General features: G+C 36.2%; 2 protein-coding genes across 3 annotated transcripts; both read right to left on the bottom strand.

Annotated features, from left to right (window-relative positions):
• Positions 1-2,759: 2,759 nt before the first annotated feature.
• On the bottom strand, positions 2,760-10,798 carry LOC113297760 (histidine kinase 5-like). Of its 2 annotated transcripts, XM_026546335.1 has the most exons (14): positions 10,549-10,798; positions 9,762-9,849; positions 8,957-9,686; positions 8,080-8,136; positions 7,650-7,877; positions 7,408-7,501; positions 7,108-7,314; positions 6,848-6,978; positions 6,695-6,744; positions 6,370-6,599; positions 6,112-6,215; positions 5,086-5,868; positions 4,803-4,976; positions 2,760-3,003 (listed from the first exon to the last, which is right to left on the bottom strand). In XM_026546335.1, the coding sequence occupies exons 3-14, from the start codon at positions 9,674-9,676 to the stop codon at positions 2,878-2,880; spliced, it is 2,904 nt and encodes a 967-aa protein (XP_026402120.1). In that variant the 5' UTR covers positions 9,677-9,686; positions 9,762-9,849; positions 10,549-10,798; the 3' UTR covers positions 2,760-2,877. The 2 variants fall into 2 exon arrangements, with proteins under 2 accessions (XP_026402120.1, XP_026402121.1); XM_026546336.1 differs by having other exon boundaries at positions 8,957-9,840.
• Positions 10,799-18,889: 8,091 nt separating this feature from the next.
• Positions 18,890-20,926, bottom strand: LOC113300445 (the record flags this gene model as incomplete). The annotated part of the gene is made up of 4 exons (XM_026549661.1): positions 18,890-19,116; positions 19,363-19,719; positions 19,921-20,115; positions 20,839-20,926. Coding segments are annotated over 4 exons (867 nt in total), but the record flags the coding sequence as incomplete, so codon positions are not given.
• Positions 20,927-21,414: the final 488 nt, after the last annotated feature.

Raw genomic sequence — 21,414 nt, 5'->3', positions numbered from 1 at the left:
GTTGATCCACATAATATTGGATCAACAAGGGATGTTGATCCACATAATATTGGATCAACAAGGAATGTTGATCCACCTGCTACTGTCTGAACAGTTCCAGTTGAAGTTGAAGAAGAAGTGCAGATTCAAGATAATGTTGAAGAGCAACACGAAGAAGCAAGAACAGAAACAGTACAACAACAAGAAACTACAAGACCAAGAAGAAAATATATCATACCTGCTAGGTTGAATGATTATATTGTATCAAGAGATGATGAAGATACTGATGATGAAGTAATGAATTTTGCCCTATTTGGAGATTGTGATCCTGTAACTTATGAAGAAGCATCAAAACAACAAGGTTGGATTCAAGCTATGAATGAAGAACTGAAGTCAATTGAGAATAATGATACATGGGAACTAACAGAACTTCCACCAGGGAAGAAACCCATAGGTGTTAAGTGGGTTTATAAAACAAAATACAAGTCAAATGGTGAAGTGGATAGAAAGAAAGCAAGGTTAGTTGCTAAGGGATATAGACAAAGACAAGGAGTAGATTACTCAGAAGTATTTGCACCAGTTGCAAGATTAGACAAAATGAGAATGATAATTGCATTAGCTGCACAAAAGGAGTGGAATATTTTTCAGATGGATGTGAAGTCAACATTTTTGAATGGAGTATTGGAAGAAGAAGTTTATATTGAGCAACCAGCTGGTTACATTATGGAGGGGAAGGAGAATGAAGTATACAAGCTAAACAAAGCTTTGTATGGTTTGAAACAAGCACCAAGATCTTGGTGTACAAGAATAGATTCTTATTTCATTAAGAAAGGATTTACAAGATGTCCACATGAGCATACTTTGTATTTGAAAGATGATACTCTTGGCAATCACATCATAGTGTGTCTATATGTTGATGATCTTATATTTACTGGAAATAGTTCTGAGATGATTAATGAATTCAGGGAGGATATGGTGAAGGAGTTTGAGATGACAGATCTTGGTTTAATGTCATATTTTCTTGGTATAGAGGTACAACAAACTGAAAAAGGATTTTTCATCAATCAACAAAGATATGCAGAAGGAATACTAAAGCGTTTCAAGATGGATAATTGTAATCCAATCTTAACACCAGTAGAAGAGAGATTGAAGTTGATAAGAGAAGGCTCAGGAGAACTTTTGAATTCAACAGACTTTAAAGGTCTTGTTGGATGTCTTAGATATCTGACTGCTACAAGACCTGACATTATGTATGCAGTTCGATTGGTTAGCAGATTTATGGAAGAACCCAGACAATCACATTTACAAGCTGCAAAACGTATTCTGAGATATGTCAGAGGTACAACCAGTATGATAATTCTCTATAATGTTTCAGAAGATCCAAAACTATTTGGTTTTACTGATAGTGATTGGGCTGGTGATACAGAAGGAAGAAGAAGCACATCAGGTTATGGATTTCAGTTAGGAACTAGTTTTTTCTCTTGGTCATGAAAGAAACAACAAGTTGTTGCATTATCTACAACAAAAGCTGAGTATATAGCTGCTAGCAACTGTGCTACACAAGCTGTATGGCTAAGAATGATGCTGAAGTCATTGTTTCAAGAACAGAAGACACCAACAACAATAGTTTGTGACAACAAGTCTACAATTTCATTAACTAAGAATCCAGTGCTTCATGGAAGGAGTAAGCACATTGATATTAAGTATCATTACATTAGAGATCTTGTCAGTAACAAAGAGATAGCTGTGGAGTTTGTTGAGAGTGAAGAGCAAGTAGCAGATATTTTCACCAAGTTTTTGAAGTCTAACACTTTCATTTACTTGCATGGAAAGTTGGGAATAATTAGCAAAGAGTATCTTGGTTTAAGGGAGGATGTTGAGAAGTAAACCAAGATACTATGAAAAAGATAGAAAGGATGAACATTGTGTGTTGATACAGTGTGAAGAAAGTGATATGGATCAACAGTGTGTGTTGATCCAGTATAGTATGGATCAACTGGGACAGTTGACATGAAGTGGATGGATCAACAAGAGTTGTTGACCATGGTACGGTATTTAGAAGTTTACTTGGGTTGCAAGTATTACTGGTTTTAAGAATTTGTTTACGTGAGAATTGTCTAGAAGTTTCTTGTTAGAGTTTGTTTTTGATTAGGAAAGTCTTTTTACTTGAGAGTCAAGTTTGTGAGTCATATAAATAGGCTGTTGAGCCATGAGACGAAACACATCAATTGAAGAAAGTTTGTTTGAGTTAAGTTTTGTGTTCTTTTCATCAAGTCTTTGATATCATATTTTCTACACAACTAATCCATATCTAACTCGACGAGACAAAGGTGGAGAGTAGATTTGGTGTGCCTACCACAATGATCACTATGTATACTCAAATGTATGTTAATGGATAAACCGGATGAGTAATGACAAATTAGGTGCATTTTGTTTGCTTTTTTTTTTTTTTTTTTTTTTTTTTTTTTTTTTTTTTTTTTTTTTTTTTTTTTTTTTTTTTTTTTTTTTTTTTTTTTTTTTTTTTTTTTTTTTTGGTGTTTAAGCAAGTTGTCACTTGTTGTCACTTTCTAACTGTAATCCCACCACCGAAACAAGAAGCCTAAAGCCAAAATACTTGACTTGATTTCCGGTGCGCCATAAAATCGTAACTGTCATTCTGGTATCCGTAACCCTCCATAACAAATTTCCAAGGAGTATATGAACCAAAATTGTCATATTTGTAAAGTCCGGTGGGAAAAAAATTGAAAAAATTATTGAATCGAGACTATTTAACAGGAGAGGACACTACTAAACTGACAAAAAGATGATATATTTTGATTACAAAACTTTCCTACATTACATTACATTCCTTTTCTTTTTTTTTCTTTATACAGAAGCAAAAATTTACAGATTTCTATGTTAACATTGTAGAAATTGTTTTAAACATTCTTTAAGTTTTTGAAGATTAACAGGTTTGGATATAAATGAGTCCATACCGTTTGCTAGACATTCCGCAGCACTCTCTGACTCGGCATTTGCCGTCATCTGCAATTGTTAAAAAGAAAAATCAACTTATAATACAAAAATAATTAAAATAAAATCAAGAACAAGAAGAACTGCTGAGCTATTTTGTGCTAGGGCATAAGAGAAACCAGGTTACACTACAAGTTTTGGTTGGCGATATAGCACCCGAGCACTCGTTTAAAAGTGAGTGAGTACAGCTGGCCCTACATTACGGACTCCAGAATATTTTTGGGAAAAATATTGTTTGGTCTTTTTAGGTGGTCTCATGTTTATTTGGTCCTTTTAAAAATCATCTTTTCCATTTGGTCCATAATTATTTAAAAATATTAAAATATCTAAACTACATTTTCTTTCTCTTATTTTCTTTCCTCCTCAGGTGAATCATTTTTCTGGTTTTCTCTCTCTTCTTTATTTTCTCTACTAATTTCTCTCTCCTCTTAACCTTAATAGATAAAAGTTTAAAAATTAAATATCTCTTAAAATATAAGTCAAAAATTAATAAATTTTATATATACGGAAAGCCCTCGACGATAGCTTTCTAACGAGTTCCATTGTCGCTATGTTTTAGAACTTTTTTTTTTGCGGTATAATAGTAGTTCAGAATGAACACTATTTTATAACATGGTAGTTCATTCTAGTTCTAGCAGTTCATTTCGTAGAATGAACTCGTATACACTAGCAATTTATTTTGTAGAATAAACTCATAGTAATTGTTCAATTTGAAGAATGAAGTCGCAATGGTAGTTCATTATTATAGTTCATATTGAAGAATGAACTCGTGATAGATGTTCTTAATTTCGAGTGAACTCATAATAGTTGTTCATATTGTATGATTGATAATTCATGTTGTAAAATAAACTCGTAATAGTAATTAAGAATGGTAGTTCATATTGTAGAATGAACTCGTAATAGTTGTTCATTATGGTAGTTCATTTTATAAAATGAACTCGTAAACGGTAGTTCATATTGTAGAATGGGCCCGTGATAGGTGTTCATATTGTATAATGAACTTGTAATAATAGTTTATTATACGAGTTCATTTTGTAGAATGAAGTCGTAAGGTAGTTCATTTTGTAGAATGAACTCGTATGTCATTTAATCCAAAGAGTTCACTTTTTGGAATGATCTAACTAGCATGATAGTTCATTAAAGTAGTTGATTTTGTAGAATGAACTCGTATAATAGTTCATTAAAGTAGTTCATTTTGTAGAATGAACTCGTATAATAATTCATTTTATAGCTAAAAATAAGGCAAAAATTAAAAGCTCTGAAACATAGCGACCATGGTACTCGTTGGAAAGCTATCGTCGAGGGCTTTCCGAATATATAAAATTTATCATTTTTGGACATATGCTTCAAAAGATATTTAAGTTTTAAGTTTTTATTTATTTATTTTTATTAAGAGAGAGAAAAAAAGAGAAAAAATGGTATTTTTGCCACGGTCACATCATTGATGACGTCATCCAGCGTGGGTATTGTCCACCATAGGGTCAAACAATAATTTTTTGGACCAAATAACAATTTATATTTTTAAAATGGACCAAACAGACAATTGACTGGGTCAACTGGACCAAACTAACTCTAATATATTATTCTTAGGACCAATTGTTATTTCCTACAATATTTTTCGTCATGAGATAACGTTTTCCTACTGGGCGAGGGCAACGCTAATTCTTAGTAAAAGAATATTGTCAATCAGCTTAGTTATCTATCAGCCATTGGATACTAGTTATCTCCTACCGCAAATGGTGGCTTCTTGCCATAAGATACAATAAGACCTGAATTGGTATTGATGTTTTGCAAAATCAGAGTGTTCTTACCGCGACAATGGGCAGCCGTCTCTTAGAGGCCCTTGAATCTTGACCATTTTGTAATGAACCCGACGTGGGCCTTTCAATTCCAGCCTCTACAGCAGCATCCCAACTTCCAGTTTCCTCAAAAGATCTTATCAGCCTGGTTGCTTGAAGGCCTCCCATGACGGGCATGTAGACATCCTGCATGGATGAAAACGATATTATGAACATGTTGAGTAATGGAATAATAGTTTCTGGACCAATTTTGGGTTTTAACAGCACTAAAACCAATTTATATTTAGGAAATTACCATCAGAACAAGATCGTATCGATGATTTTGTACAGCCCGAATAGCTTCTGCTCCATTATTCACAATATCTAACGTGTGGCCTAACTGCTTCATCATTTTATTTGCTACCAGCACATTAATCTTGCTATCTTCCGCAAGAAGGATTTTAGGTTTCCAATTCGATTTGTTTAGTTCCGCACTACCATTACATTTCCCTCCGTCATGATCCTGCCTCTGACCCGTAACTTGCATAATCTTATCTGTTTCTACCCACTTCCTTTCGCTTCGAGGGGATTCCGTTGCATAATTCTGCTGTGGGAGGGAGTTTGATTCGTTATGACATGAGTCACTTCTATGAGATCCATTTCTGTCCTGTTCTAATGAAGTTCCAGGTTGCGAAAACGGCCTTGCAGCATCAGTCGCTGAACTGGCATCTTCGAGTGAAGCCACCCCTCTGGATGTACAGTTGTATTTAGAATTGAATGCAAATGTATCCTGTGAGAATTTGTTAAGTTTATTCATACTGTTATATCCCAATTTATTTGTTGATGATTTACTCGTTCTTGAAGACGATCCATCGGATGAGAACAAAGAACTTAATGTGCGTGGTTCAAAGAGATAGACGCCAGAATCTATTTCATCGGTGTTTTCATCGCATAAGGAAACAACTTCATGACCATCCATATCTTCAAAGTCATCGGATGGCTCTCTCTCAGGTGAAACCTTGTAAGGTAGTAGAAACGTAAATGTTGAACCAGAGTTCACTGTACTAGTCACTGTTAGATGACCACCCATCAACTCCACCTGTATCAAACAAATTTTACAATTAGACTTGTAAATCTCTGTTCTCTTTGAGTCTTTTCACATTGAAAACAGAAAAACTGCGTTGCATTTCCATTTACAACAACTCTGAAACTTTTTGCATCAGGGTAGTAAAATGATGAACGCTAAAGGAACCAAGAGCTTTGTGTATCTGCATCACTGCCAGGATTAAGAAATGAGCTGTGAATTAAAATATAAAGAGCGCACGGGAAAATATGAGCTCACCAGTTGCTTACAGATTGCAAGGCCAAGTCCAGTCCCACCATATTTTCGAGCATGATCTGCGCTTGCTTGCATGTATTTTTTAAAGAGTGTAGGTATTGCCTTTTCTGTTACAAGGTAAGAGGCAATGTCAGCCAAACCAATATCCAAAGGAATCAAAACAGGAAAAATGTCAAAATCATATTTTAAGCTTAAACAGAAACATTAGAAAAAAGTCTTCTAATCCAACACAAAGCACAATTAACATAGCTAACAGTGCACCTGGTATTCCAATTCCTGTGTCATATACATCACACTTGATCCACACGGTGTTTTCATATTTCTGAGGATTATCCTCCCTGTATTCATCTTCAGCCGATCCTGTGTTTTTTCTGTCATTAGGTGCTCCATTATTTTCTGAAACTTCACCATTCCTGAGACAGTGCAATGGCTCTGAGACCACCGAAAGGTCTATTCCAACGCTGCCTTCGTGGGTAAACTTGACTGCATTGCTGAAGAACAAAGAAGTGGACTAATTTGATACATTCCCATGCAAAACAAAAGACAATGTAAATCATGAAAGAATATTCACTCAGTGAATTCTTACCTGATCAAATTTGTAAGAATTTGTCGAATCCTTAGAACATCACCAATAACCTAAAGGTCATTACATTCAAAAAGAACATCAAGGAAAAAGAAACATTATAAAGGAAGTAAAAGACAGTTACATTAATATAAGAAACAGTAGTAAAGTTCTCACCTCCAAAGGAACCTTTTCTTCAACATGTCCTTTCAAGGTTAATTCCTTTTGCAATGATGCTGCAGCGGTTTGAAGAACATGTTTTACCACTTCTCTAGGTCGAAACTTTGTAGCCTCTAACTTCATAACACCTAAAAGAAAGCCAAATAAAAAATTCTTAGTTACACTATGAAACTGATACTGCAAGCAACCACACACACACAAATATTCTACTCCTACTTGGCATTAGTAAAGAAACTGTGAAGTGATGAATTGCATACCTGACTCGACCTTGGAGAGGTCAAGAATGTCATTGATAAGTGCCAAGACTAGGTCTCCAGAAGACATCATGACATCCAACAATTGCCGTTGTTCACGATCTAGTCTCGAGTTAGAGAGAATCTCGGCCATACTAACAACCCCTGTGAGGGGAGACCTTATCTCATGAGACATTGTTGCTAGCATTTGTTTCGCTCGCATTGTTTCCTCTGAAAAAAGAAAAACAAAAAGTAAATATACATTTAACGTCAACATTTTTTGCCAACTTAGTAGTGAAGATAACTAATTGATGGAAGATAAACCTGTAATGTGAATCGTTTTGTTAAGTTCCGTTTCCTTAGCTTTTTGTACAGCTATTGCCTCTCTAAGCTTTGCAACCTTTTCTCTTTTTATAACCTATTGCCAATTAGGAATGGAAAGAATGCTTTAGTTTCTACATTACTGAGTAACTTCAAGTAAACATCTGAATGATCAACTTTAGATATAAGAAAGAAAAAAAAGTGAAGGGGGAGAAGGAGACGGTATATCAATTAAGACATGTTACCTGATCTGTTATATCCATTCCCATATAGTTCACACCAAGAGTTTCTCCTGCCTTATTAAATACAGGTTCCACATGTATCAAAAATGTCTTTGACCCAAATAGTTCAGTCGAGAACGTGATTTCCCGCTTTGCAGGTTTACCATGTTCCATGACTTCTCTCTTGAAGTCTTGGGATTCCTTAACACCAGTTCCACTAAAAATTTCCACATCTGTTTTTCCAATGATATCCTGATAAACCAACGAATGTGAAGAGATGTATGGGAATCAAAGCTCATAAACACTCTACAAAAACTATACTTTTCTGCACTGACAGAAAAATTTAATAAGACATGCTGCTAATCTTGTATGAACTGTAATCTATCAGGTTTTATTTTACATAAATGATGTTTTAGCTTGTGAATCTATATGATTAGAATCTACAACTAGTTACCTCCTCTCCCAAACTTGGAAAATGATTGTAAATGAATCGATATCGCATATCTTTGTCCTGTAATGAAATGATAACAGAAAAAGAAAATCATTTTCGACAATTAAGAGCTCAACAAAACAGTTCAAAAGAAATAATAGAGACATTGACATATGGAAAGGAAACAATCTCTGAACAATACAAGGCAGTAGGATACTGTACACAAAAAAGTGGACTGTCATGTAAAATGTGAAGGTTTTAAAGAATTATATCAACAGTTTCCATCTTAGATGCATATCACAGTTACATTATCAACATTGTAGTTTTATCAATGAGACCCGGCAAGTAGTAACATACACCAAACTTTCAAAAAAGAGTTTTACTGGAAACAAGCAACTTACAAGTTTATGCTGGCTTTGTATTCACTGGACATACCGGAAAAAAATTCATGCGAAATTAGGAATTATATTTGGGAGATTTTCAATACTTAAGGTAATGTACTTCTTGCATCAGCAGACATTATTCATTGTTATTTTTTTCTTCATGCTAGTGAGTCAACAACATGCCCCTGGTGAGAAGGATATGACTTGGGAAAGTAAGATACTCTCAAACCCACCCACTTATATACAATTCCTATATTTTAAACGCACAAGCTATATTTGGTAATATGAATTCTGCTTAGGTTCTTTGTCTTGGTTTGTTTTTCTTCTCTAAATAATGAAACAGAACCACGTCGAATATCTACATACTCAAGTTCAGCAGCATGAGCCAGACGAATAAGATCTTTCAGTAAAAAAAACACTACATGACCATGAACCATGCTCAATTTCCTATATCGGAGCACCGCTAAGATCTCCGAGTCAGATTCTGCTCAAACTTCGGAAATGGAAATGCATATTACCTGGTGGCCGATGACAATTGGTGCATTCTGGAGAACAAAGTGTAAGAAATTATCGGCTCTTTTTAACACCTGGGACAATTCTTCTACCGGTGATGCTTGTGTCTCGAGCAATTTGATGTTTTCTTGTAGCTTCTCTTCTAATGCCTGCTCTCTCTGCAAGCTTTCCTCTAACCATTTTTCTAGTTGCTTCGCCTTCAGCTTCCAGTACTTAACAGTGTCAAATTCGGCATCTACTTCGACTCGCTTTTCTTGAACAACAATATCCAGTCTCCTCCGAGGTGCAGCGTCCCATATATCATAATCTCCTTCAAATATAGATATTGGCCGCTTATCACCTAGACTTGCTTCGTCAAACCGATGTTCCTCTTGAATCTCCAATTTTTTGAGCTCAATTTCTTTCCTTTGTTTAATTAAGATGACACGCTCTTCATTGAGAAGACGAACAGCATTATTCTGCTTATACTCCCAGCTCTTGACAAGGTTATTCAACTGAATCGACCCTTTCTCGCTGTAACTCGTCAATTCATAAAGCCGCTTAAAATCCACTTTGAGAGCATCCTCCTGGGTTTTAACCTGTTCTAGCATACCTTGATCCAATCCAGGCTTTTCTATATTAAATTTTCTCCCGACTTCTTTATCAAGATCTTCAGGCCACATGGAAGAAAGAGGTACTTCCATGTCCACATCTTCTAGATTGTCGTCCCCCATTTCGCAAACCATCAAAAAAAATCTATAACATCACCAAATTGTTCAAATTTATAACCAAAACATACACTTAACAATCATTGACTTGAAAGTGGAACACCTTCAGGTGCAGGTCTTCTTCAGCTCAATTCTCTCGTTCTTTGTAAGCAGTGGTGATGAAATGGACGTGTTGCGAACACCTGAAATTCCTGCGAAAATTGTTCAACCTTGTTCATATTGAAATTTTAATGTATGACTCATAAACCAACACAACAATTATAGCAGAGAACAGTTACTCACTTTTATGCTGGAATAAATAAAATGATAAATACTAGTAGTACTGTGCTACTTAATGCCCATAACGAATATTGCGGCTACTTGGAGCCAATGATCATACATACTTTACAGCACAGACTGATGTCAAAATCACATTTCCACAGCCAAAAAAAAAAGAAACACACAAATTTCACAAAAAACCATTCTCGTTTCAAAGGTCTTGATATGAAAAATCAATCAATTACCTGATTGAGGCTGCTCAACTCCGAATTAAGTAGTCCTGGTTGTTAAAACTAATTGATCAAAACATAATCTGGGTTTTCTGAATTGAGTTCGAAAACACAAATAGACTGATGATTAAGATTTGAAAAAAGAAAAAATCGATTTTCATAACTCAATTCAATTGGTTTCTGATTCGAACATTTTGATTACAGATTTCCACAAAAAAAAAAGTCAACAGGAAAACAGAATTCATTCCATCATTTACAAAGATCCTGTAAATCCATCAATCAATAGAAAAAGAGAAGAGAGATTTCATTCATGCAATCAATAATCAGAATACAAGATACATAATGAAAAAGAACATACATTGCTAGAAAAAGGAGGGGAAATAAGAAGGGAGGGAGAAATACCTTAAAAGTAAACGAGAAAAACACGATTTTGAGATGATCTTTTTGTGATCCAAACCATCAAAATATAGCAATCAAACAGTAACTAATTGTTGTATAATTAATATTAGCAGTGTAAGATAAACAAAAGTTTTTATATTTTCATGCAAAATTTTCTCTCTTAATAATGTTGATCCCAACACGATTAGATAGATTTTTTCCTTTCTTTCTGAATTCTACAGAAAGAGTCTTAAAACTCAGTACTAAACTATAGATTAGTGAGAGAGAGAAAGTGATTAATCAGAGATTAAGAAGAGAGAATGCATGTGAGGGGGGGGGGGGGGGGGGGGGGGGGGTGAAGGTTTTTGGAATTAAGAAATGTGGGTTTTGGGGAATAGAGATGAGAGAAGACCTCCCTCAAGAAGAAGCCATGTGCACTTTTAATATAAATGTCAAAACTAAAATCATAAACAAGAAAATAAAGTTATACACTAATTTTTCAGAGATTTAGTAATGTATATGTATACTAGTCTGGGTTTTGGTTGTTGAATATCAAATTCAGACTATATCGTTATTCTTATTATTATTAGAGTTGATGAGTTGAAGATGATGAAGCTAGCTTATTATTCCGTGTAATGTATTTACTATAGTTCGTTCTTATGGAAAAACAGAGAGAAGAATTAAAATAAGAAGAAAAAAACAGAGAGGAGTGAGAAAGATTCAGTTTACTTTTTGTTTTTTAAAGAAATGAAATTCCCCGCCCTTCGTGACGTGTTGGGAGAAGTGTCAATTTAACGTGAAAAGTCAAGTGACGGGTTGGTTACTGTTACTTGACACAAACCCCACACTAGCCGCAACCTACATCCCACTTATTTAACTTCTTCTAAGTTTTTGTCCTCTATTGTCACCTTGTGTTACCAAATTCCACGAAATTACTGATCATCTTTTCTCTAGTACGAGAACAAGTAGCTTACCCAATAAGCCATTAACTCCAATATTAGGATTTTGGTCAGGCTAACAAATGTCTGTGTTGGACGATTTTTTTTTGGTTATTCACCAAGATTGTTTTGGATTTTTTTGGTAAAATAAATAGGATGTCAGACTGATTTTGATACTATCTTTTCTCTGAAAGATGAGACAAAAATATATGTTTTGGAATTTCAATTCAAGAAAAATCTTACTTTTAATGATGTGATAGTTCAGAGGGATACCATCAGTGATCAACAAACCGGTGTGGGGAATGATCAAGATATTCTTTAGAGCATTATTTCTCTCACTTGTATGATCAAAACTTCTGTTAGTCTCTTCCGGGTTATTCGGTTTTACGTAATCTCAAAAACCGTAATAAATTACATTATAAAATTGTTGTATCACTACCAATGTACAATGATGAAACAAGAAGGTGTGTCTATCTACCACCTTTTCTGTGTAATCCTTCAAACCTCGATATAAATAAGGTAGTCTCTTAGGGGCTTTTCGAAGCTCCTCATTCCTTCAACAAAAACAACAAGTGGAGTATGCGTGTATTGCACGTCGGGAAACTATAATTTTTCATACTATTTTTCGTTTTCACAAAAATATGACACCCAAAGTTGTTTTCCAAAGTTCGCTACAACATACAGTTAAATGAGAAGATCATGAATCTATTTAACCCTAAAGATAAACACAATTTTAATAAAATAATAATGCGAGGCATGTATAGCTAAAATTGAAAGAACAAACAATCTAACAAAAGCTCGGCTGATGTCCCTGGCAATTAGGGATGAGAGACACTAACTGAAACAACGTCAAAATATATAATCTCATCCTTGATAGTATACTCAATGGTGGCAACAAATGACCCAAAAAACCTGGGTTTGGTGTAAGATTAGCAATTCTCCAATTATGTTGTTGATATAGTGAAATTGAATAAGAAGAAGAAGAAGGAATTAATGGTTCACTTATTGGGAAGACAAAAAAAAAGCATAACAAATTTCATACAAAAAAAAGAAGAAGTTATTTCTATGGAATTTTAAAGAGAGAAAAAAAAAGGGTTACAACAACATCATCACCATTATCTTGGTTTATTTCAACTGATTTTAATTATTCATATTTTCTTTAATTTTTTAAGTACAAATTGGGGATTTAGGGTTCCAATTCCTTGCCTATCTCTCTTCATTTCGATTCCATCTTCTTCTTTTTTCCTTTTTTTAAATCTTCAATTTAGGATTTCAATCTACTGAATCCCCAAACAAACCCTAGACTTTTGTTCGTCTCTCTATCTCATCTCGGTGAAAGAGAAAATAATTTTGGGCGGAGCTGATATTAAATTGGTTCTTCTATTAAAATAAAAATAAAACGAGAGATCTAACTGCTACTTTCGTTAAATTGTTTAACCGATGAGATTAAATGTGCGGACATTGAATTAGGCGGTGAAAGAAAAATTGGTTAAAGATTTGGTTCATCCCTTGTTAGAACATAGGTATGTCAAGTTTGGTTGTCATATTTTAGTATCAAAACTCATCTAGAGTCGCTTGATTAAATACTAGAGTCAAATTTTTTTAGGTTAGTCTAGGAATGTTAAGACGTACAAGTATTACCCCGAAGACCTGAAGAATTGGAAGAAGTAACGACAACAATGAAGACATCATCCTTCCTCTTGAGGTTAGTAATATTGACTTGATCTTGTTTCCATTCCTAACGTATCTTTCAAGTCGGATTATATTGAAAACATAACATGCGAAGTTGTATATATATAATACTCTAGTGGTTAGACTTGGTCATATCATTATGATCAAAGTGTCAAGGAATTTATTGAATTATTAAGTATAAATGCTTATCTTTTGGAACTTCGTAAATACGACATAAACATAATCTTTGTATTTAGTTACTTGATTGAGTGTAAGATAAAGGTGTGATTTCAACCTAAAAAACTCTGTATTATTACATTAGTTTAAGGAAGTAGATGTATGAACTTATTTCATAATCGAAAGAGAAATCATGATTGGTTCGGTTCTTTATTGAATATCTTTTCGACGACCAATGCAAAATGACAAGGTAGAACTTATCTTAACTTATGCTGAGAATTGAGGTATAACCAGTCATAACTTATACTGTGTAGCATGTTTTAATCGGTCAAAGCTACTTTGTGAAGTATGGTGTAACCGATCACAAGTTACATTGGGAAGTTAGTTGTAATCGGTCACAAGCTACCTTTTGGAAGCAAGGTGTAACCGATCACAAGCTAATTTGAAAAGTTAGTTGTAATCGGTCACAAGCTACTTTGGAACCAAGATGTAACCGATCACAAGCTAACTCAGGAAGTAAGGTGTAACTGATCACAAGCTACCTCTGGGAAGCATGGTGTAACGGGTCACAACCTAGTTTGGGAAGCATGGTATAACCAGTCAAAACTTACATTGTGAGTCATGGTAGAACCTATCCCAAGGACCAAAATCGAGTTTCCAATATTTACATATCTCTTCATGTTTGCTGAGAAACTTATAGATGTCGACATTATTTGAACATTACATAACTCTTATCATTAATTGTTCAAAGATATTCGTTGATACTCAAGGTGATCCTGAACCGAAATATTGAAAAGCATTTAATTATGATTTTCATAATATATGTTTTAATTACCAGCATATCATCTGAAAAATATTAATAGTTAATCTGCTACACTAATAATATAAGTTTTCTAAGAGAGATTTCGGAAATATGGTTTGGTAATTATTGGAATAGGAAAACCGAATCTTGAGAATATTTTCAGTTATGGAATTTCCTTGTTGTCCAAACAACCTTGGTCTATAAATACTTGAGTTTGCATTTCTTGGAAACTATACTAAGATCCATGCAAACATCATTCGTGTTGTTTCTTATGGAGCCGTCTATCTGGAAAGAAAAGTATCCTAATTAGGCGAAATCTCTTATGACCGATCGTTTAAAGACTTTTGTGGGATCAAGAAGCTCTACGAGTACCGTTGGTGGGTGTTGGGGCTAGAAATGTAGTCCTAAAAATTCTACTGCAAGTGCACAGTGTCGGCAAGCAACACAGGGCAAGCACAGGTCAGTTCCACAGGGACAAGGGGGTGCAGGTGCTATCTTTCTTATTGTGACCAAATTCTTGCTGATTACACTAACCAGGGCAAATTACATTAAACAGAACTAATCATTAGCATTCAACAGAACTAATCATTAGCAGTTATTAACTTCCCAATCATTACACAGAATTAACATTTACTTTCCACTAAAAACCATTAACAGAACAAGCATTAAATTCACAACCATTAACAGTTATTAACTGAGCTAGCATTAATTTCTCAATCATAAACAGAACTAGCATTTATTAGACAGAACTAACATTAATTTTCCACTAACATTAAACATTCAATGCATTGACTTCAGGTTAGCATCAAAATCAACACAGTCTTTATTCCTGAAGCATTAATCACTAACTACTAATCATTTACATTAACTGAATAGCTGATTTAGAGGCAGAACATTACACTAATTCAATCATTGAGATTGAAGCAAGGTTACAAAAACAACTGAAGATGAACAAGCAAATGAAAATGAGAAAATTTCTGAACAGCAATGAGGATAGGGTGAATCAGATGAATGGAAACTAGGGTTGAGAATTCACCTCTCAGCCCATACTAGCATGTGAACCAATGCACTACTCAGCTTCTTTAAATGGATAAACTACCTCCAATCACTCAATCAAGGCAAGCATTAGTTGTCTGTTTAAAGCACAACTAATCAAAACACAATAACAAGCAATTTAGAGTCAGTGAACATACATAGAGGAATTCTAACTACCTAGGATGCTTGACATTCTAGGTGAAAGCAACATGTATTCATCAACAAAAATTCATCTTACACAATTATCTTGGCATAAACAGCAGCACATCAGCACACAAATTAGCATTCAGGCTAAGGGTTTCATCTTAGCCCCAGTTAAGATGTTTAGTTCATAGTTAGAGAGCCTAACATGATACTAAGAGGGTTATTATACATGGAGAAAAGCTACAGGGACAGAACACAGAACAAAAACCAATTGATAGAGAAAATTCTTACTGAAATTAAACTTGGGTCTCCTCCCTCTCACAATGTTACACAGTGTACAATTTATACCAGAACACTAACCCTAATTGTAAATCCCCAAATCAGAAAATTAGGGTTTTTTTTAAATTACACAAAATTTAACTTACAAACTCCCAAAATCTGCTCGACCCATGCCTCCTCTAGTCCTTGATGCTCTTCCTCTGCTCCTATTGTCCCCTAATTTCGAGTTATTTTACTCACCCCAAAACCTAGGGTTTCAGAGGTTGTGAGAAGAAGAAAATAACTAGGCTAGGGATATGGGGGTGTTGTCGGTGAAGAGATAGTAGTGGCAGTGATGGAACTGGTGGTGGTGACGGAAGTGACAGCGGCAGAGAGGGGAGGTGGTGGAGTTGCAGAGCTCTGCAACTGTCGGGTGAAGGAGATGAAGTTTTGGGAAGAAGGAGGTGTTTGGGTGGTAGTATAGGCATCGGTGCTAGGGTGTGAAGCGGGAACATCTGATTCGATGTTTGGCGAGCTGATCCGTAGGATGTGACGATGGTAGGTGGATCCAACGATGGGATGGGAGGCTGTGGGTAGCGACCGTCGGATGGAGGAATGCAACGAAAAGGACGGCCCAAGATGGAGATCGGCGTTGCGATGTAAAGCGGGAGCTTCGGAGTTTGATGTGCGATGATGGAGCGACCGTAGGATGCTGAGATGCTTCAATCTGACGGCTGAAATCCGATACGGGCTTGGGTAGTGGAAATGGGTTTGAGAAAGGGTTTTGGGCCTTGGGTATGCCAGGCCCATAACTTCTTTAAGAACAATTCCTCCTTCTTGAGCCCATTTCTACCCTCTTGGTCTTGTGCACAACATTCTTCGCGGCTTCCTTGCGTAATTCCTCCCGGCTTTTCACTACTTTTCTGCTCTTTTTGCTCCTCACTTCATCCAGATTTTATTTGTTACCTAAAAATGAAAAATTAAGTAAGAAAAAATTTATTCTTGAAAACAATGAAAATACAGAATATGGGATAAAATGTAGAATTAATGCACAAAAGATGAGTTAAATGCCAACAAAATATATAAATATGCACTATTTAGCACTCATCAAATACCCCCAAACCTGAATTTTACTTGTCCTCAAGTAAAACAAAACTAAGGAAATCCTACCTATACCACTGTCGCTGGTCTCTCGAATGCATTTAGCGTATGCACTAAGCCTTTTAAACCACTAAGTGTCCCTAGTGGACGAGTTGAAGTCTCGTGAAGGTTTGCTTAGAACGTACCTACAAAGTTCTAGGTCAAAATATAGCTCAGATTCCATCAAATGTGACATGTGCAAGACAGTAGAAGCTCACAGCAAAATGGAGATGTCAATCTAGCTATCAAGGCACAATCCTAGCACTGATAACAAATAAGGACATGTGATAAGAGTGTAAAGTGTATCTACACATGTGTAAAGAAAGATCTGAAGTCATGACTACTAATCACCAAGAGATAGTTTCTCAGGCTAAGAACTGAGGTCGAAATCTAGCTAGCTGTCCGGACTTTACGAGAATTGTGAATGAGTTGGAGGTATTTCACAATTTCTCGCGTTGTACATCAATGGCATACACCCTCCTTGCTTATTACAAAGAAACAACAAAAGATGATATTTACATGACTCTTATTTACATTGACAAATCTCTTTTTATTTTTGGAACAAGAGATGATGGAATTGATAAATACTTGATTTTTTTTTTTTTTTTTTTTTTTTTTTTTTTTTTTTTTTTTATTTTTTTTTTTTTTTTTTTTTTTTTTTTTTTTTTTTTTGAAGAAGAAACACTTTTGATACATAACACAAGAAACAAAATTACATGACACTTTGCAAGAGGTAGCCCTTTTTGATGCACCCAGTTAAATTCGATGGTTGTCTTTCTTAATGTAACCTCCACCTTCTATCCCAACCAACCAAAGAACAAGCTAGTCAGTTTCGTTCAGTATTCTAAAGTGATTGGCAATCGTAACTTCCTATCCAACACCTTGAAGATCGAGGCCATACATGTATTGGTAGATCGTGCGCGTGCAAATTTCTTATCACTATGTGAATTGTGCTAGAATCAGGGTGCCTAAATATCTAGACTAAGACTCCTAATAAAAATACATATTTGCACAAGAGTCAACATTTCAAGGTAAATGAGCTCCATTTTTATGTTTTTTTCATTTTTTTTTTTTTTTTTTTTTTTTTTTTTTTTTTTTTTTTTTTTTTTTTTTAATTTTTTTTTTGAATTTTTCGATTTTTCAAAAAGAAGAAGGAGTTCGTTTTCAATTATAGCATATTATCATGGTATCCATTCCATACCCCCAAACCTAAACTAAACATTGTCCTCAATGTTTCAAAACATGGAAAGAATTATACAACAATATATGAAGAGGAACATGCTGAGTAGAGTAAAAGGAGAGAGAATACCCGATTGTACGGTGGTAGCTCGATTAAAACTCCGTTATTCAAGGCAAAAATCCATCATATTAGCAGTCACAATGGATGAGCACAAAATATATACAAAAGGAAATTTAACTAACACATTATCTACAAGAAAATTTGGTTTTTAATGGGATTGGACTTTTTGGAAAATTTTGGTTTTGTCGGGAGACATTTGGTTTGGATGGGAAAAAGAAAAATTTTGGTTTTTAGGGGAGAAAAACATTTGGAAAACTGTTTGGTTATTTAGGGAAAGAGTGGACTAGTTTAGTCCACATAGACCGGGTCCTCCAGGTTGGTTGTTTCAATGTCGGGTGGGAATGGCTCAAGGAATGGCTTTAATCTCTGCCCGTTGACTTTGAAAACGTTCTTGTTGGAGACATCCTCCAACTCTACAGCTCCATGAGGAAAAACTGTGCGTACTAGGTACGGACCCTTCCATCTGGAACGCAGTTTTCCTGGAAAAAGATGTAATCGGGAGTCATACAGCAAGACTTTCTGACCAGGAGTGAAGGATTTGCGCAGAATACGCTTGTCATGAAACATCTTCATCTTCTGCTTGTACAGCTTGGCACTGTCATAAGCCTCATTCCTCAATTCTTCCAACTCGTTGAGTTGAAGTTTCCTTTGAATTCCAGCTTCGTCCAGAGAAAAGTTTAGCTCCTTGATTGCCCAGTAGGCACGATGTTCTAATTCCACAGGTAGATGGCACGACTTTCCATACACTAGACGATAGGGGGACATGCCAATTGGTGTCTTATAAGCTGTTCTATAGGCCCACAAAGCATCATTCAACCTTAATGACCAATCTTTCCTAGACGGGTTGACCGTCTTCTCCAGAATGTGCTTAATTTCCCTATTAGAAACTTCTACTTGTCCACTAGTCTGAGGGTGGTACGGAGTAGCAACCTTGTGAGTTATGCCATACTTGCGTACTAAAGACTCAAAGTACTTGTTACGAAAATGTGAACCGCCGTCACTGATGATAGCTCTAGGGGTACCAAAACGTGCGAATATGTTTTCCTTTAGGAATGAAAGTACCACCTTGTGGTCATTTGTTCTGGTTGCTATGGCTTCTACCCACTTAGAAACGTAATCAACTGCGACTAGGATGTACAATCTACCGTCAGAAATAGGGAATGGACCCATGAAGTCGATCCCCCAAACATCAAAAATCTCCACAATCAGAATGGGGTTCAATGGCATCATGTTTCTCCTCGAAATGCTTCCTAGCTTTTGACAGCGTTCACAAGCAACACAATAATCATGGCAATCCTTGAACAATGATGGCCAATAGAATCCACACTGCAAGATCTTTGCAGCGGTTTTCTTGGCACTGAAATGGCCTCCACATGCCTGGTCATGGCAAAAAGATATCACATCTTTCTGTTCAGTGTTGGGGACACATCTCCTAATGATTTGGTCCTGGCAATACTTAAACAGATATGGGTCATCCCAGATGAAGTGTTTAACTTCAGCCAAAAACTTATAGCGGTCTTGTCTCGACCAATGTGAGGGCATCCTACCTGCAGCAAGGTAGTTGACGATATCAGCAAACCAAGGAAGGTCTGAGATAGACATCAGCTGTTCATCTGGGAATGATTCTCTAATCAGCTCAGATTCATGAATAGACTCTAAAGTTAATCTAGACAAGTGATCAGCAACCACATTTTCACACCCCTTCTTATCACGGATTTCGATGTCGAATTCCTGTAATAAGAGTATCCATCGAATAAGGCGAGCTTTAGCATCCTTCTTGGAAAGAAGATACTTCAAAGCCGCATGGTCTGTGTATATGATGATCTTAGACCCTATCAGATAAGATCTAAACTTGTCTAATGCGAAAACCACGGCAAGTAACTCCTTCTCGGTAGTCGAATAGTTGAGTTGAGCATCATTAAGAGTTTTACTAGCATAGTATATCACATATGGTAGTCTATCAACACGTTGCCCTAGAACAGCGCCAACGGCATAATCAGAGGCATCACACATGAGCTCGAACGGCAGTTTCCAATCTGGTGGTCGGACTATAGGAGCGGTGGTGAGGAGAGTCTTGAGTTCTTCCCATGCCTTCACACAAGAAGCATCGAAGTCAAAGACAACATCTTTGGCAAGTAGGTTACACAAAGGTCTTGAGATTTGGCTAAAGTTTTTGATGAATCGCCGGTAGAACCCAGCGTGACCTAAAAATGATCGAATCCCCTTCACAGAGTGGGGTTGAGGTAATTGCTGAATGAGGTCGACTTTAGCTTTATCTACTTCAATTCCTTTTTCCGATACGATGTGTCCTAGAACTATGCCGGAGTTCACCATGAAGTGGCATTTTTCCCAGTTTAAAATCAGATTCTTTTGCTTACATCTTGATAGCACAAGGACTAGATGGTCCAGACATTCGTCAAAAGAGGAACCAAACACAGAGAAATCATCCATAAAGATCTCGAGAAAACTATCTATCATGTCTGAAAAAATGCTCATCATGCACCGCTGAAAAGTAGCGGGTGCATTACACAGCCCGAAGGGCATACGCCTAAAAGCAAATGTCCCAAATGGACACGTGAATGTAGTTTTTTCCTGATCTTCTGGTGCAATATGGATTTGGTTATAACCGGAAAAGCCATCTAGAAAACAGTAGTGACTGTGTCCAGACACACGTTCTAGCATTTGGTCTATGAAAGGGAGCGGGAAGTGATCCTTCCTTGTTACTGTGTTCAACTTCCTGTAGTCGACACATACTCGCCATCCTGTGGTTGTACGTGAAGGGACTAACTCATTCTTTTCGTTCCGAACCACAGTAATGCCTGACTTTTTAGGCACAACTTGTATGGGACTAACCCATTTACTATCTGAAATCGGATATATGATACCCGCATCGAGTAGCTTCAAGATCTCACTCTTAACGACTTCTCTCATGTTAGGGTTAAGTCTCCTTTGCATTTCCCTAGATGGTTTGGCGTTCTCTTCAAGATTAATGTGGTGCATGCAAATGGTGGGGCTTATCCCTTTGAGATCTGAGATGGTCCATCCTAAGGCTTCTTTCTGCTCCTCAAGGACTCCTAAAAGCTTGTTTTCCTGTTCTATGTTTAATTGTGAAGAAATGATAACAGGTAAAGTATCAGAAGGACCTAGAAATGCATACTTCAAAGTCTCAGGTAATGGTTTCAATTCCTGGTTGGCCTTAGGCGACTCGTCCGAAGATATAACAAACTCCTCAGAAAGTGGGGGTTGTTCCACTGTATTCTGCCACTTAGTGATGTCCATTTGAGGTACAGATTCGAGCAAAGATTGGACTTCACTAGTGTATTCATCATAACTCCATGTTAACACCTTCCAAACATGCTTGCAGGGGATCTTTTGACATAATGCTAGTCAATGAATCTTGTATCAAACTCTCAATCATATTGACT

This window comes from Papaver somniferum, chromosome 7 (assembly GCF_003573695.1).
Source record: "Papaver somniferum cultivar HN1 chromosome 7, ASM357369v1, whole genome shotgun sequence".
Lineage (NCBI taxonomy): Eukaryota > Viridiplantae > Streptophyta > Magnoliopsida > Ranunculales > Papaveraceae > Papaver > Papaver somniferum.
This window is presented reverse-complemented; position numbering and strand designations above follow the sequence as displayed.

Coding starts and splice junctions, on each gene's coding strand:
- LOC113297760 (XM_026546335.1), bottom strand. CDS start 9,676: ATGGTTTGCGAAATGGGGGACGACAATCTAGAAGATGTGGACATGGAA. Junction 8,137..8,956: donor CAATTGTCATCGGCCACCAG/GTAATATGCATT, acceptor ATTTCATTACAG/GACAAAGATATGCGATATCG. Junction 7,878..8,079: donor TTCCAAGTTTGGGAGAGGAG/GTAACTAGTTGT, acceptor TTGGTTTATCAG/GATATCATTGGAAAAACAGA.